At 35.2% G+C, this 18,902-nt stretch overlaps 2 protein-coding genes across 2 annotated transcripts in view; one reads left to right on the plus strand and one right to left on the minus strand.

Moving 5' to 3' along the window:
* On the minus strand, positions 1-3,086 carry LOC128992861 (uncharacterized). Its single transcript, XM_054416603.1, has 2 exons — positions 3,081-3,086; positions 1-897 (listed from the first exon to the last, which is right to left on the minus strand). Exons 1-2 carry the CDS (start codon positions 3,084-3,086, stop codon positions 1-3), a joined length of 903 nt encoding a protein of 300 aa, XP_054272578.1.
* Positions 2,189-18,902, plus strand: part of LOC128992862 (uncharacterized) — a 26,460-nt gene continuing 9,746 nt past the window's right edge. The window contains exons 1-7 of the mRNA XM_054416604.1: positions 2,189-2,332; positions 4,746-5,751; positions 12,760-12,896; positions 13,423-13,504; positions 15,340-15,585; positions 17,317-17,477; positions 18,468-18,477. Coding sequence (XP_054272579.1) covers positions 4,782-5,751; positions 12,760-12,896; positions 13,423-13,504; positions 15,340-15,585; positions 17,317-17,477; positions 18,468-18,477 — 1,606 coding nt within the window. The 5' untranslated portion in view covers positions 2,189-2,332; positions 4,746-4,781. The remainder of the gene's footprint in view (positions 2,333-4,745; positions 5,752-12,759; positions 12,897-13,422; positions 13,505-15,339; positions 15,586-17,316; positions 17,478-18,467; positions 18,478-18,902) is intronic.

Genomic DNA, 18,902 nt, shown 5'->3' on the forward strand with positions numbered 1-18,902 from the left:
TCATTCTGACAGCCCTAGGCTCCTCAAGTAGCCCAGGAGCTGAGAGACACCCAGCTTCCTTATCTCTGTTGGTTCCAGGAATAACCTCCCCAGAGATATAAGCCTTCTATGGGCCAACGCTGGACAGTCCAGCCATAAATGTTCTGAGGTTTCTACCTCGTTCTCACAGAACCTGCAGAGGTCTGTTTGTGACCTCCCTATGGTCCTGAGATGTTTCCTGATAGGACCGTGCCCTGTTAACACTCCTACTAGCAGACTAATGTCCCCTTTCTTAAGGCTCAGCAAGTCTTTCCAGCCTTTATCAGTGGGGTCGATTAGTAATTTGGACGTCCTCATACCTGGGTGGTTCATCCAGGCCAGAGCCTTTTGAACCTTGACCCAGTCTTGGACTTTGGCTACTCCTGAGCTTATGGGGGTACCACAGTAGGGTTCTGGTCCTGACAGTTGGTCTTCCGCACCCTTCCTGGCCAATGCATCGGCTTTTTCGTTCCCCTCATGCCCCGAATGTCCAGGAACCCAAGACAATTTGACTTGGTTTCGCTCTGCTAACTTTTTGAGGGTGTTTTTACACCCTTTTACTGTTCGTGACTGTGTCACACATGACCCCAGCGCCTTCAGTGCTGCCTGGCTGTCAGAGAGAATAAGGATTTTACCCTTTCTTAGATTCTTGCTAATAATATTATTAGCACAGCACTCAATCGCCAGGACCTCTGATTGAAAAACTGTTGTTGTTCTGCCCAAGGCCAGAGATATTTTGGTTTTGTTACCATACACTCCCAGCCCTGATCTCTCATCCTTCCGACTTCCATCGGTGTAATAGACCAAGCATGCTCTGTCATTGCTGAAGTTGCACTGTTGCCAGTTGTCTCTTCCCCCTATTGCAACTTGGTAAGGAATCTCGAAGTCGTATTGACAATAACTTTAATATAATTGTAATTTGAACAGTTTAGTTCAATTGAAACACATATTTTTATTATAACTAACAGTATAATTGAAGGATTGTTTAGAAAGATTTAGATTATTTCAGAAAATTCACGACCGTGCCGCTTGTCCCTGACCATCACGTTTATGATTTCTATCATAAAAATTTCAAAAATTAAAACATCGTCATATTTCAATGTTTTATACACAAAAGAAACACACCTCTGTACAAACATAACGATTTTTCGGGTCTCAGGTAAGTTTTTTCGGAGTTATACAAACTTAAAAAGATTTTATTGGCTTTTTTTCAATTTTTTGAGTTTTTTTATTTTTTTCTAGAAAGACCAAATATACCAAAAGCTCAGTGACCTTTTTATGGTATAATGGTCATAAAAGTAAATTAGTTTATAGCAAAACATAGTTATAAAAATAATATTAACTATTTTTAATATTCATTTAAGCGTCTGTTATGGTCGTGACAGGATTTTGTGTTTTTCCACTAAAGATGCTCTATTAAAAAAAAAACTACCAACGATATTGCGTTACCATGGACATTTTTTGAAACTTCAAATGTTAATGAAATAAAAATAATAATAAAAGTTTTGAAAAAAGGGAAAAAAATTTTGCAAAGTGCTTTTCCTGAAAACGTACGTTTTTAAATTTTCACTCAAAAACGTTTTAAAAAAGTATACATTTTTTGTCAAGATTGTTATGAATCTAGTTGCTAACATATTCATTAAATTTGTATTTTCCTACAGCATTAGCAATTTTTATCTAACTATTCATAATTTTTTCTGATACACCATTGACTTAAGATACACTTGCAGTACACTTTTCATCTTATAAAATCATAGCTATGATTTGATTTTAAAAGCAATACAAGCAAACATATTAAAGAAACTATTCTTAGCTAATTTGTGATATAGTTGCAGAACAGTTTGAAATATTACGAACTAACGTCTGAAAAAAATCCCAGATGTTTAACTATATCCAGACCAACAGTAAAGTTCCTTTTAGTAAAATTATTTTCATTTGCAAAATTTAAATGATCTCTTCATTTTGTAAACGCTAGTTGAGAGATTTTCAAAGCTTCGAGTCTGTAGAGTAAAAGAACTAACTTACATCGATGAAATTTCTGCATCTTTAATACCTTTGATGAGAGCAACAAATTTGATACTTGATATCTGTGTGGTGAGCTGTTGTGATGTGACATTTGTGATTGAGTGGGTGTGACTCGACCTTGAGCTCAGAGTGTTAACAACCCAACCACACAGCTCATGCTCATCACATCACAACATACAGTGCATTTCACAGCTGACTTGTGTATACATTGTTAAAAACTTTTAGATTGTTTGTTTGGTTTTTAAGTGATATGTGTGTGGAACCTAAGTATACGTTGTGTTTATACAAGGTAAGTTGTTTTTGTATATAATTTTTGTTGAACAGATTATAAATTTTTACCCCTAAGAAACTATTTGGTAAACTGAGATATTTCAGTGTATATACAACTCGACATAGGCTTTATTTCATGACATTTTCCTGACTTTTCAGAATGTCTCTTATACTATAGAAATGTATAGACACATAAGAATAAGAATAAGAATCCATTTATTGTCATTTGTCAATTTACATTGCTATAGACAACGTCAAAGAAATACATTAAAGTGCAGTATAAAAGGAGATGAGTACAATGTACTTGTCAGGATAACAGATAAAACATCACAATTAACAATTAGCAACAAATCAATATAAACTATGAAAATTAACAACCAATAAATTACAACTATTCACCAAAGCATCACTGGATCAAAACTCAATAATATTAAGTTAAAATCTATATGCTAAAAACTCATCAAGAGAATAAAACGCTTTATTTATAAACCAGCTTGACAGTTTTGATTTGAATGGTTGGATATCAAGGTTTCTGATCTCTGGTGGCAATTTATTGAAGCACTTGATTTGTAGGTATTTGTGGCTGATTATTGTTTTCCGCAATCTAAAAGAGGGTGGGACAATATCTTGTGCTCTTCTAGTGTTATAATTATGAACTTTCTCAAAACATACATAATCACTCTGGTTTTCCTTTATATATATAAGATTTTGAAATATGAAAATGCAAGGGACAGTCATTATATTGTAATCAATAAAACATTGCTTACAGTCATCTTGATAAGGTAAATTGGCTAAAACCCTTACTGCTTTTCTTTGCCAAGCAAAAACATGGATAGCACCTTTACTATTTCCCCAGAGCATTGTGGCATACAGCAAATGGGAATGAAAATCACTAAAATAAGTATTTAATAACATATTTCTACCAACACATTGTTGTAGCTTACGTAGCAAAAAACAAGCCCTTGAAAGTTTTGAAACTACTGAGTTGGTGTGAGATTCCCATGTAAGCTTCTGATCTAAAGTGACCCCTAGTAATCTAACAGGCTTACAATCTTCCTCTGAGTCTATTTTTTCAAAGTAAAACAGATTGTTTCAGTCTTGTTGGCATTGACTGTAAGGTGGTTAGCATTAAACCAAGAACTGGCTAATTCCATTACTCTGTCACTGTGTGCTTTTACATTTTTTAACACTTTATCGGTAACTACAAAAGAAGTGTCATCCGCATATAGAATGGTTTTACAAGGAATATTGCTAGGCAGATCGTTTATATAGATAAGAAATAAAAGTGGACCCAGAACTGACCCCTGTGGAACCCCTGCAAGGACCTCCTGAAAATAGGACTCAATGCCTGCCGATGAAACCTTGTATAGGAGCATCAGATACACATGTATAGGAGCATCTGTGTCAAGTTACCTTCCTGTATTTTTTTCAATTATGGCTTCAAAAAATGTTTCCAGCATAATTACCATCCTGTATTTATGTACTTTTATTTAGCTTGAAGAAAATTTTCTTACTAAATGATTTGTTATTCTTTTACACAGTGTAGGCTCTATTACAAATAACGTAAAATTTGTTACGATACATCCTTAGTCCTAGATATGATCAAAATTTAGTAAACAAAACACCTTTCAGGTTAAGTGTTTAAGATAACACAGCCTGATTTGTATATCTTTATGCCTCTTGGGAAGGGAACCATCTTAGTACCTATTGAAAATAGATTGCAAAGTTAAATTTTACAATATAGATTACACTAATAGATGATGATGAATGAAGATTTGAGGTTATTTTTTTAAACAAAAAAAAACGACAAGATAAAACTATTTCTAAGAAACAATAGTATATATTTTTACTCTATTAGAAAAATATGAAATGTAAAATTTTTATTGGAAAGATCCCAACTTGTATAATGATTTTGCGCTTTTTCTCATAAAAAATGTCCTCGATAGTTCAGTTCAGCTAATCACTGATCCAGTAATAAAAACTGTTGTCTTCAAGTTTTGTCCCTGGTAACTCGGTAGCTTCATAGAGAATTTGTATTGTTTACTCTACTGTAATTTTGATGTCTGTGCAATAAATGCATACTGTATTGCAATGTACCAATTTTAGAATAAATATTTTAAATGTCTTAACTTAACCCTTCCCAGACGTCCTATAGTATGTATACACACAGCAAAATTATTTTATTTAAATAATAATTTCAATAACTAGCCTTAATTGAACCAGTGGTCCTGGGTGAAGAAAGATTTGCTCATTCTCAGTAATTTTTTTACAAGGTGTTTCACCCATCCAACAACAATTTTGGAATTTTGTTCATTTTTGCGTTGAAATATCCCTTACTGCATCTCATATAACATTCACTTATAAATTCAAATGTGTTTTTCTTGTCTGTGTGCAACTTAATATCTTTCACTATTTGTTAAATTTTGTTCTAGGTTTTCTTTTTGAACTGAAAACCCTTGGATACAAACATGTCATTCCTTACTGGGTCTGTACTGTTTGACATCCTGCTGGGTGTTCTATCGGTATGCTGTGGACTCTACTGGTATATCTGCAGCAACGATGACTATTGGGAGAAGCGGGGAGTCCCGCATTCCAAATATGGGCTACTGAAAGAAACCTTACTGGGCAGAAAGTCAATGGCAGATGCAGTGAAGGAGCTGTACTTCAAACACTGTGACAAACCTTACTATGGAACGTTTCAAATTAACAGACCTTTACTATTTATAAATGATGAAGAGTTAATAAACAAAGTTTTAATAAAAGATTTTACATATTTCCAAGACAGAGGGCAACCAAAGAACGACAAAGAACTTTTATCAAAGAATTTGTTTAATTTGACTGGACAAGGTTGGCGAATAATGCGATACAAACTTACCCCGACTTTTACCACAGGAAAACTAAAGAGTATGCTCCAACAGGTCTCAGCGTGTGGAGAGAACATGGTGAAAAACATCGCGGCCCAGTCTGAAAAAGATACGGATTTGGATTGTAAAGACGTTGTCTTTGAGTACACCACTGAGGTGATCTGCACTTGTGCTTTCGGACTACAGTTTGCTCCGGGTAGTAAAGAATTCAACTTTTTCAAAACAGTTGCTCAAAAAATGTTCCGTACGTCTTTCTCAATGGTTGTGAAATTTTTTGTCCTCATATTATTCCCCAAGTTGGCCGAAATGTTGAATCTTTCGGTGTTTATTAGTAAATCAGCTGGGGACTACTTTTTAAATATTATTAAGACTACTATGAGCTACCGCAAGGAGCATAACATCAAGCGTAATGATTACCTCCAGCTGCTGATGGCTTTGAAGGATCAAGAAGATAACAACCAACTCTCATCACATGCTCTCTTGGCTACAGACACAACAGAAGATGATGCTGTGATCACAGAACAGCTGAAGTACACTGACCACTCGGATCAGCTTCCAGCAGCTGATGTCAAGTGTGAGTTTGATTTGGATTATTTATTTACTGCTTTTAGAATTGGTACAATGGCTAGAGGCAATACATACACTGTTTTCGATCCCCTGTTCAACACAGATGATTCATTTTGGAGCTTTATCAGCAAAAATTGCTCCATTTTCAGATCTGTTTACCGGAGCTTACTTATCACGAATTTATAATATTTAATAAATGAGCAGTTTATGATCAACATTTCATGTTACATGCAAAAAAAAGCTGAAACACTAAATTAGATTGACGAAGAAATGGTTAATACATTACCAATTTTATGCTATTTGTTTGATATTGAAGTTTCTAATACAAATAGCTTATATTTATCTAGTACTTATATTATTTAATTTTCAAAATTGTTCAATCAATCATCCCTTGTAAAATATTATATTTCATACCTGAGGGCTCCCTAATAATATTTGCCCTCCGAATGATTACCAAATGATGTGTAGCCTTATATGTGAAAAGGTTTTGCCGGCAAGTTCGCGAAGAAGTTGAGAACTTAAAACAATCGAGAGCTACAAAGCCCTTTCTTTCAACCCGTGGTAAGAACGCTTTTTTTCACCACACTATACAAAATTGAGAAAATATATACAATATGCACACTAGCAGCCAACACAACTGCAACTTTAAGCTTATGTGGAGACTGGAGAGATCAGTAAAAATATTAATAATAAATAATAAAATAATGATAAATTATTGTTAAGCGGTGGTGACAATAAAACAAGTCTATTGCAATGCATATGGATACAGCTTGTGTATACATTAATGTTTTAAGTAAATAAGAGAACAGCTGATTTTCGGGCCTAGGGCTGCAAAAACCTGCTCGGTCCCCAAATTATGTTAACAGCTGGCATGGACAGCAATACGTAGCTTTCATCCTCCAATCAACGATTGTAAAATGGCTAAAACATTGTAGGTGAAAAATAGTTTACAAAAGGGTACAATGTAATATAAACTGAATTTATAATTTCTTTCTTTCATAAATGCCCTCTTCTAGAAATACCTCTGTATTGTATCAATGAAACATTTAAATTTTGTACACTTAGTCCTTTTTTAGGGAGAGAGAAGGACAAAATGTGTCTACTCAAACATAACTGTTGAAAATGACTGTCTCTAGATGATTATTTACCTATGTATTAATTTAATTCATCAGATGTTTTATTTGTTTACTTTTTGCAGTTTATGTTTTTCCTTTTGATTGATTGTTAGAAATGGTCTTGAATAGTTATGTCTGATTAAAATTGAAGTTCTTTTTGTACTATGTTTTCTTGAGATTATTTAAAAAGTATACCCCTTTTAGAAGAATCAGTATCGCGTTTTAACATTTGGCGACCGTGACAGGACACTAAGATGATGAGTGAAACTGATGTTAGGGAATTTAATAAGAACAAGAAACATAGAACTGTTGTTAGGGCAAACTTTTCAAGACTAGTGAACCATTTAAAGGATGAACTAACACAGGAAACAGATGAATTGAAAGGTAGGTTTCAAACTGTAAGTATCATTTATGAAGAGTTAAAGAATTTAGACACAAAGATATCTGACCATTTATTTCAATTTGAGGAAAGTGAAGCAATTCTTGAAGAAGAAGTGTCTAAAGCTTATAGTTATTTGGAAACCTACAATCAAGTAAATGTTTTGGTACAAAGTAAGTTGAATGAGTCTAGAGATTATGATTTTGTCAGTAGTAATTCAGCTAAGAGTGAAAGTTCAAATTTAAAGACTAAGCTTAGACTTCCCAAGATTGAACTAGTACAATTTAGTGGGAATCTTAAAGAATGGCTTCCTTTTTGGGGAATTTTTAAGAGGATAGATGAAGATCCCTCTATTGATGATGTTGATAGGCCTAAGTTCCACTATTTAGTTCAGGCCACTATTCCAAATTCTAAAGCGAGACAAATTGTAGATAGCTATCCTGCTACATCAGAGAATTATAGAGATGCTATTCAGAGTTTAAAAAGTAGTTTTGGAAGGGATGATCTTTTGATAGAAGTCTATGTTAGAGAACTTTTAAAGCTGCTACTCAATAACTTGAGCCAAAAGGTAGCGATTTCGACTTTATTTGACAAATTAGAATGTCAAATCAGAGCTCTTGACACATTAGGAGTAACTACTGATAAATGTGCGGCTATTCTTTACCCATTAGTTGAGTCATGTTTGCCAGAGGATCTTTTAAGGGCGTGGCAACGTCATTCCGACTTTGATCCAGAAGCTGATTTGAAGAATAGACTCGATGCGCTTTTGAAGTTTCTGCGAATTGAAGTAACAAATGAGGAAAGAATTTCACTTGCTACCTCAGGTTTTGGGGACACGAAGAGGCAATTGGGTAAGTCATCCAAACCATTCTTAAGTAACAAAACAGAATCAATTCCCACTGCAACCGATCTTGTCAACCAAAAGGTCGATAAAACCCCTATGAAATGTGTTTTTTGTGGTGCAAAACATTTGATGGAAAACTGTAAGAGCCATAGTAATCTGACACATTTAGAAAAAGTAAACCTATTGTCAAGTAATAAATGTTGTTATCTTTGCACAAAGTATGGCCATGTCAGTAAGAAGTGTCATGTTCGATTAAACTGTTCTCTTTGCAATGGTCGAAATGCAACAGTAATGTGTAACAAGTCTCAAGAAAAATCTGATGTAAATAATGTTAATGATAACACTTTAGTATCTTGTGAACGTAATTTAGCTAATAATGCACACACTGAAGTATTTTTACAAACTGTACGTGTGAATATTAGAGGAGGTAATAAAGAACGAGCAGCACGTGTCATTTTTGACTCTGGTTCTCAAAGGTCCTACATTTTGAAGAAAACTGCAGAAGAAATGGGGTATGTATCATTTGGTAAGGAAAGCCTTAATCATGCATTGTTTGGTGGATCAACAACAAATGCTGTTGAACACAATCGACATAAAGTAAGGTTAAGTGATTTGGGTAATACTTACTTTTGCAACTTTGAGGTATTAGATCAAGATGTGATATGTAATAACATTTCAACAATCAAAGCGGGTCCTTGGTTAAACGAATTACAGTCTTTTGGTATTAATGTTTCTGACACTGTAGATGGGCCGGTTGAAGTTTTGATTGGATCTGATATTGGTGGAAAATTGTTTAGGTACAGGGAAACGTTGTGTTTTGAAAAATGATTTAGTTGCAATGGAAACCTTACTTGGTTGGGTTTTAAAGGGGAAAGTAAATGTAAAAGGAGCCAACAGTAAAACAAATTCAATGACTGTTACATCTTTGTTAACACCTAACATGTCTATATCTGACATGTGGAGTCTAGATGTTTTGGGGATAAAGGATCCTATATGTGTTAAGTCAGAATCTGATACAAAGTCAGCTGTAATGAATCAGTTCTTAGACACTGTTTCAGTGAACAGTGAAGGGAGGTATGAAGTAAAATTGCCATGGGTTGAAGATCATCCACCACTTCCAACTAATCTGGACATGGCTAAAAAAAGGCTCGATTCACTACTTGTTAAGCTTAATAAAAGTGATAACTATGATAGGTACCAAAATGTTTTGACTGATTGGGAAAATTTAGGCATAATTGAAAAGGTTCCTGGGGCCAATCTTGAAGTAGGACACTACTTACCACATCGTCATGTTTTAAAAGAAAGTAGTGCCACAACTAAACTAAGACCAGTTTTTGATGCCTCTGCAAAGGAGAAGTCTCAACCTTCTCTCAATGATTGTTTGTGGAAAGGTGATAATTTAATAGAATGTATTCCGTCCATTCTGAATCGGTTTAGGTTAAAGAAACTTGGCGTTGTCTCTGACATTGAAAAGACATTTCTACAAATAAGTTTGGATAGTAGTGAAAGAGATTTTCTCCGTTTCTTATGGGTCAATCAACATGGAGAACCAATAGTATATCGTCATGCGAGAGTTGTTTTTGGAGTCAACTGTAGTCCTTTTTTATTAGGTGCAGTGATCAAACTACACTTAGAGAAAACTCTTTGTCTAGCAGAGAGTGGTTTGTCTGACTACTCAATGGACATTATACTACAGCTGATGAAAAGTTTTTATGTTGACAACTGTATGGCTAGTTTTGATTATGTGTCAGACCTTGAGATTTTCATTCATCAGTCAACAAATATTATGAGAGATGCTAAATTTTGTTTAAGAGGCTGGGAATATACTGACAGAAATATTTCTGAGGGAGAAAATGTTGTGACGCCAGTGCTAGGTCTTAACTGGGACAGGAAGACAGATACACTTGAGATAAACACAGACAATTTGAATTTTGATAACCTTAGCCGTGTAACAAAGCGTGTAATTTTGTCTTTTGCACATAAACTGTTTGACCCAATCGGTTTTACCTGTCCTGTAGCACTTATACCTAAGATTCTTCTACAAAAGACATGGAAAGATAACATTTCTTGGGACGAAGAGGTATCTGAAGAAATCAAAGATGATTTCATTAAATGGGCAAAAAGTCTCGATTGTTTGAAACATCTAAAAATACCGAGACATCTTTCACCTCAGATCCAGGGTAATGTTTCTTGGTCCATTCATTGTTTTTGTGATGCCAGTCAAAATGCATATGCAACAGCAGTATATTTAAGAGGTGAGTTGAATGGCCATGTATCTGTACAATTAGTTCAAGCTAAAAGTAGAGTGTCACCTGTAAAGAAAATGAGTATCCCACGCTTGGAGCTAATGGGAGCGACTATAGGAGTTAGACTGACCAAAGCTGTAATCGAAAGTATTGATTTAAAGAATGTAGAAGTATTTTATTGGACTGATTCAACAACAGTATTGTCATGGATCAGACGCGAAAACAATTGGGCTGTCTTTGTCTGGAACCGTGTAAAAGAAATTAGAGAGTTGTCACCGATTGAATCATGGAAATATGTTCCGGGTCCCATGAATCCAGCTGATCCACCATCAAGAGGTTGTTCTCCAAAACAGCTTACAGAGTCACAATGGTGGGAAGGTCCAACATGGCTTATAAAATCATGTGATAACTGGCCTCAGCAGACTTATGCATGTGATGAAGAAGCTGATGGAAAAGAATTGAAGAAATCTACATCATCATGTATAACAATGTTGAATTCGGAAAGATTTGTGGATTGGTATCTTTATTTCTCAAGATATGATAAACTTCTCCGAATGGTTGGGTGGATTATAAGGTTTACAAATAACTCAAGAAGTCAAGAAGATCGAATTATTGGACCACTTGTCAAAGATGAAATAGCAAATGCAGAAAAGACGGTTTTTAAGCTCATACAGAGGGAGTCATTTTCAGGCTTAAAGGATGACAGATTGAAGTCATTTTGTGTTTTTGAGGACTTAGATGGTTTAATAAAGCTCAAGACCAAACTTGTTGAAAGACCTGATACACAAAATTTTCGCTATCCTGTAGTTCTGCCAAGTGATCATCCAGTTGTGCAAAGATTGATTCGTTACAAGCATGAAGAAAACTGTCATATTGGAGTTCAAGGTTTGCTGTCTATGTTACGAGAAGATGTTTGGATAATTTGTGGAAGAAAAACGGTTAAATCAGTAGTAGAAAAATGTGTTACATGTAAAAGATATAGCCGCAAGAGGCTTGATTCTGTTCCAGTACAACTACCTTTACTTAGAGTACGTGATGCAACTGTATTTGAGGTATGTGGAATTGATTTTGCTGGTCCTGTGTTCTTGAAAGGTGGTCAAAAGGCGTGGATTGTACTATTGTGCTGTTTACCGCGCAGTTCATTTAGAATTGGTAACATCATTATCAACTGATACGTTTCTGCAAAGTCTCAGGAGATTTGTTTCAAGAAGAGGTTGACCTTCTGTCATATGTACTGATAATGGAACAAACTTCCAAGGTGCAGCCAACTCACTCAATAAACTGAATTGGGATAGCATTTTGAAGTATAGTTCCATAAAACAGATTGAGTGGAAATTCAATCCACCAGCATCACCCTGGTGGGGAGGATGGTGGGAGAGACTTATAAGACTTTTAAAACAACTTCTTAGGAAAGTACTGGGAAGATCTTGTTTAAATTATGAACAATTGTTAACAGTATTATGCGACTGTGAATCTGTGATTAATGCAAGACCACTTACTTATGTGTCCGAAGATAGTGGTGATATGGAAGTGTTGACTCCAGCAATGTTCCTTCTTGAAGCAAAAGAACATGGAGTAATAGATATTGATTGTGTTGAAAGAACAGATTTATGTCATCGTATGAAACATCAACTAAAATTGAAAGAAGATTTAAGGAAGAGATTTCGAAATGAATATTTAAGCCAGTTGATTCTTCATTCAAATAAAAGTAAAAATCGTCAAGTTAAAGTAGGAGAAATTGTGCTGATGGGAAGTGACAATGTAAAACGTATGGACTGGCCTATGGCGAGGGTTCAGAAAACTTTCAAAGGAAAAGATGGTAATGTGCGTTTGGTGGAGCTGAAGACATCCAAAGGAACCCTGCTACGACCTATTCAACACATTTATACCATAGAAGTTATTAATAACCAGGCAGAAGAAGTTCAAGATAAAGAAAGTTTAGATGAAAAAGTTATAAAGAAAGACAAATTTACAAAAAGAGGAAGACTAATCAAGTTACCAAAAAGACTGGAAGTATGATAATTGTTTTGAGTATTTAAATAATGAAAATTAAGACTCAAAAGGTGGGAGTATGTTGAAAATGACTGTCTCTAGATGATTATTTACCTATGTATTAATTTAATTCATCAGATGTTTTATTTGTTTACTTTTTGCAGTTTATGTTTTTCCTTTTGATTGATTGTTAGAAATGGTCTTGAATAGTTATGTCTGATTAAAATTGAAGTTCTTTTTGTACTATGTTTTCTTGAGATTATTTAAAAAGTATACCCCTTTTAGAAGAATCAGTATCGCGTTTTAACAATAACAAAACTCACCCTGCAGGCTGCCCTCCGTGTGCAAAAAAAAAAACACTTGATCTAATCTAAAAAAAGAGTTTACAGTCTTAAGACCAAAAAAAAGTTTGACATGTCTCTGATTGTGTCGTCTGCAGTGTTCACAGAGGAGGCGGTGGCAGCCAACAGTGTGATTTTCCTAGTGGCAGGCTCAGAGTCAACTTCCAACACTACGTCCCTGGCACTGTTCATGATAGCTAGACACCCTCATGTCCAGGAGAAGCTACAGAAAGAGGTTTACAATACATTTTCTATCCATTTTTAGTTTAGATCATCATTTCAAACAGATGTTCTATATTTCTAAGTTAAATATTATTAAATTTATAGAATCTGCGTACAGGTATTTACTTTGGATATTGGATTAGGCCGGGGCCACACTTGTAATTTTTAACCAGCGAGACTGTTTTTTCCGTTTTCACGTGCGACGCACGTGAAACAGTTTGACCGTGGCCACACTCGTCTTACGAGATAGGTTTTTCGGGAAAACCAGTGGAGACTGATAGAGCATGCCACACTGGCAATAAAAATCGTCCGTGTCCGTGTTCGCCCCCCTCCCCTCCACGCTCACTGTACAGTATAGAAACGTCCGTGGAAAAAATTCAGCGAGATAAGATGAGTGTGGCCCCGGCCTTAGACGTACACCTAGTTATATTCAAACCTTAGACATGTGAAACCAAAACCCAAATGTAAAACTCGGACATGATAACATTTGAACCAGCAGTTATGAATCCTGTGAATGTAATTATTTGACCTAATTCCAGGTAGACAGTGTTCTCTCTGTGCATGGAGAATTGTCCTATCAAGCTCTGAAGGAGATGACTTATCTGGACCAAGTCATACAAGGTCTGTTTAAATTAGATCGGTGTAGTTTATTGAAATCCAGTGCTATTTACAGGCTGTAAATAGTAAAGCACTTTTTTCAAATTTGTCGTTAAGTAAAAATGTGGTTTGTTTCTACTATGGTAACTAAATCCTATTTTTGAATTTTTGCCCATGGATTACTCAGCAACAGGGCCGTATATAGAATCTATGAGGCCCCTGGCGGCTCTCACCAGAGAAGCCCTCTATATTCTGATTCTTCGAAGGTTGAAACTTAAGGGTTTAGAAATACACGTGGTATTGCTTCAATTAGAGAAATTCACCTTTTATTTCAACAATCCGATCGGCAAAAAGGACTAGGAGACTAAATAAGTCTATTATTTTTTTAAATAATAATATTAGAGGTCTTAGGTCGGGGCCTGACACTTTTAATTCCTTTTGGGTTGGGTAAAAAATGTTGACCACCAAGCATTCGATCAAAATCTGGTGGTTTTGGAAATAATTTATGTAAAATATATTAATTGATATACTATAATCATTTCATACAACATCTGTAATAGCGGTCATATTGTAAGCGTCTTCTGCAGTCACAGTAAAATCGTGGATATCTTGCGCGGTCACGGAGAGATCATGAAATCTTCTACATTCATTGCTAATTAGTGTACATCATGCGCGATCACGGAGACATAATCATCGTCTCCTCCGATCATGTTGAAATCATGAATGTCTCCTATGGCCACGGAGAAATAGTTAACATTTTGCGTTAGTCAGAGACGTCATCTTCGTTTCCTACAATCACGGCAAAAACAAAACAACTAGTGTGGAATAGGAAAAATCTTGCACTTGTGCGGAAACATCATCTTCACCTCCTACGATAGCTGCAAAATCATGAAGAACTCCTGTGATCGCGGATAAATAGTTAACATCTTGCGCGAGTGCGGAGATATCATACTCATCTCCTTTGTTCATGACAAAATTGTGAAGATATTCCGAGTTTGCAGGGATATCATCTTCGACTCCCTCGGTAGCGATAAAATCCTGGACATCTTCCGCGATCGGGAATGAACTACAACATGAATGGCAACTCCTATGTTGGTGGCAAAATAGTTAAGATCTCTTGCGATCGCGGAAATTTCATCATCATCTCCCGTGATCCAGATTCCAGATTATCAGTAAAATAAATTCAGCGAATTAATTTTGCCTATTTTAAAATAGGTATTGCTCACTCATCTTATGACATATCATTTCCAATAATTTAAAACATTTTTTTGGTGCAGACTCAGTGAGCACAAGCAAAAGTAGCAAAATGCCTGATTTTAGGTGAATTTACAACTAATTTGCCTGCCCGTTCATCTTCTAAATGAGCCGCCCACTGTTTATTTAACATGGGCCTCTCTCACCAGGCTCTGAACACCATGGCTGACTTGATTGATGAGATTTGAACCCATAATCTCCTAACCAGAGAGACCACTTAGTAATCAGTACAGTTATGATAGTTATCCTACTTGTACTAATCCTACTTATACTGATTACTGACCACTGACCAGTAATCAGTACAATTATACTGATCAAACACAAGCCTAAGCAAAAGTATATAACTTGTGTCAGGTAATAGCTCTCAGCCGTTTTTATTGAGTTAAACCAAAGTCACTAATAAATAGTTGTAAGTGGAAGTTTGATTGTGTTAGTTTTGTGATGTATTGCTGTTGAGGCTCAAAGGGTTAATCTAAAAAGCAAAATCATCAAATCTTTCAGCAGTCGCCATCAATATCCCTGGTATTTGTTCTCATCTACACCCCCTCTTCTGATAGGCTTTTCCTTCATTTCTGCCAAATGTAATTACTTGTTCACTTTTCCAGAAACACAAAGATTCTACCCTCTAATTCCGATATTGCAGAGGGAATGCACCAAATCCTACAAAGTACCCGGTTCTGACCTAGTGATTGAGAAGGGAGTTTTGATATCAATTCCAGTGATCGGACTACAACAAGACCCCCGGGTTTATCCTGATCCGGACTCTTTCAAGCCGGAAAGATTTGAAGGGAACAACTTCAAACCAAACCCACATTTCCTACCTTTCGGTGATGGACCTAGAATATGTATTGGTAAGTATTTAATTTATATAATCAAATTATTAACCTTGGGATGAAGTCTTTGGCTATTCTTAGTAAATTGAACAAACTCAATTGTTTTTAATTGAGAATAAACCCAGGTAAACATAATATCTATATATTAATTATGTAAGCCGATTCTTTGCATCAAAATTGTGGGCGACTGGGAAGTTGTAGAACGACGGGGAGAGGGCTCAAAAAGTTTCGATCCCATGACGGCGGGGAAAATAGTGAAATTCCCAAAATTTTAACACCAAATTAGATATAACCATTGACTATTGGATACAGAAGTAGTATTAATAGTCAAAGATATAACGTAAAATTTTCTCCGTAAGTATAGCATTAGAAGCCATTTACTGCTGATTTTTTTACTTCAATTCACCTGATCGAGATTTATCACTAAGCCAGTGAGCAATACTACATTTGAATTACTCATTTGCCAGTCAATTCTGCAACGTACTGTATACTATATAAAACCAGGGATAATGTTACCTATAATAATTAATCCTTAACTGCACGACAGGGGCATGACATACCCCCACGTACGTTAAGTACGTTAATTTTGTAATAATTTTACAAATATGGTGGCAACCCTGGTGAGCATAACAGTAGTAACTTCCTAAAACGGCATATGCTATCATCTGGCCGCAGGGTTGTTAGTCTTGGACAATCATTGACCTGTTATCACCCCCGTGCGTCTGACATACCCCCGCGCGCGTGCTTGTGTTACCAGTACAGTGTTCATTGGGGTGTCTAGTGTAACCCCGCGCGCGTAGTAATGTCTCAGATTAAATATTATCATAATTAGTATTAATAACTTTATCATTATAATTTTGATAGTATTGACAGTGTACTTTACACTAATGTTGTTAAACCTTAACAAAAGGAGCATAAACAGAGAAATAATAACTGGGTCGGGGTGCTAATTTAGCGGTTTTGACCAAGAAATAATCTTATCTTAACACATCTTTATTTGCCTTTTCATATTTGACGAAGACAATTTCCAATATTTCAATCAGGGAAGCCTTTTTATCATCATTAACCAAAAGACCAAAGCTACCTTAGTTTTTTTTTTTTTTTTTCCTAACGCTAGGCACGAGCCTGGGATTGTTTTTCACATTACTTCAGGCTAGACCTAGGGGTTGCAGCATTATCACTTAGATAAAATCCATTGGTGACTTGGCGGGGATCGAACACAGGACCTCACGGACTGAAGTCCTGCACTCTAACCACTACGCCAGCTCGCTCCCCAAAGCTACCTTAGTAAGCCAATATTTATTCACAAACATGCTTGCTGCCTTTAGCAGAGCAACCTCTGAAGTAATTCATATTATTTATTGAAAATAACATCATCAAAAGCAAACAAAGACAAACAAAAATCTGTTTTTTACACAAAAGATATGTTGTAATGGGATATCAATCCTGACACATAGATAATAATTTGATTCCGAGTTTGTTTAAATATTACAATAATTTGTTTTACATTTGAGCTTTTTAGGGTCTTTTGTCCCTACAAGCCACTAGTTATTATCAAATACATTGATATCTCTTAAATTTGCAGCCAGATGTTAAATTGTTGTCCCATGTTTTACATGTCTAGTGTTTTATAAACTCAAATTATTCAACTGTATAGCTTTATCTTGATGATGTGAAATATTAATAATGGATGGTGACTTATCTAGCAAGGATATTACTTTTGAAAAATATAACCAAAGTCTTTTTCAGCTATGCGTTTCGCAGTGATGGAAATGAAAGCGGCAATTTCAAGGGTTGTGGCTAACTACAACATGACTTTAAGTCCAAAAACCAAGCTTCCCCTCAAGCTAAGCCCTCGATCTTTTGTGCCCACGCCTGAAGGTGGGATTTGGATTAACTTTGAGAAAAGAGTAAAATAAAAGACATGAGCCAACACATTTGAAAACACTCTATGTATTGTATATTTCAAATATGCATATTGAAGTTGTTAAATTAGATGTTTAGCAGCATGATGTAGTAAGGCTATCTTTAGAACCTACTAATAAGAATGTATTCACTTATACAAAACAAGAGTTATCTGTTCTGAAATTCGATCAATACACACTATCTGTGGGTATTAAACTGGTTTTTGCTTCGATATCACTTACAATCAATACTAATTAATGTTTACAAAACTAATACCCATTGTGTAGGAGAAATACGTTGAGGAGTTTTAAATGTTAAACGCTTAGTGATGATGCTTGAAACCACATTAGCATTGGCATTTACACATAAGAGCTCACAGTTGAGTATAGCTAGCCCCTAGTGCTAGTGATGGGCAAGGCAAAAACTAGTCCACAACCAGGCAAGGCTGTAAGCCATCTTGCTGTTTTGGTTGCTGCAGAACAAACCTCTCGCATGTCGTATTTCCAGTATTTTCATTCCATATAATTAAAACTCATAACTCATGTTTGGTTACTTGACCCCATTATTATATTTCAAATTAAAATTCATAAAGGTGGCTTGTTTACTTCTATGGTCATTGTGCTTTTATAATATGTATTAGTCTTTCGCATGCAATGAATATTTTGTAATTGTATTGTATAACAATATACTATTTTTAACAAAAGGTTTGTATTCTATATTTTTATCCTTTTCCTGTCATGGTCTGGTTATATTTCTTTCCAATTTGTTCTTTCAACAAATTAAAAGAACTGAAAAGAAGAATAAACTAAAAGAACGAAAATAATAAAGATTTATATTTAAACTTAAATTAAAAAAAAAAATACTTCATGGTAATAATTTATTATGTTTAAAAAAATCATAAAAATTACACCAAATAAAGTATACGATACTTAGACAATAAATGCACACTTATGTGTTCAACTACTATAAAAATTACTCACAACAACATGTGTTAGCACAATAATGGTAATGACTGTGGCATTATTAACACTTGAATGAGCTTATGAACATCATTACCATTGGCACTTGTTCACATTATCTGTGTTGAGGTAAGTAATTAAAAAACAAATTTAAAATTGCATTTACTTCAAGTTTTAATATGGGTTTCATTGTTTTGTTATTGACCCTTAGAATATCATTCCCTGCAAAACTGAGAGCTGTTTTATTTTCAACTCAAATGATGTTTGGTGAACTTCAAATATTTTACATGATTTCCTTTTGATTATTATTGTTCAAACACGACATTCGTGACATGGAAAGAATTTTTGTCAACAACTTGTCTTCATCAAAAATGTTACTATTTATTACATTAGACTTCCTCTTATCAAGACACCTTTTAACTGGACAACACTCGACAGAAGTGATGCCTTTTTAACCAGACAATTTTTGGT

This window comes from Macrosteles quadrilineatus, unplaced genomic scaffold, assembly GCF_028750875.1.
Source record: "Macrosteles quadrilineatus isolate MER2022 unplaced genomic scaffold, UCM_ALF_1.0 Scaffold_4__1_contigs__length_99947679, whole genome shotgun sequence".
Taxonomy (NCBI): Eukaryota; Metazoa; Arthropoda; class Insecta; order Hemiptera; family Cicadellidae; genus Macrosteles; species Macrosteles quadrilineatus.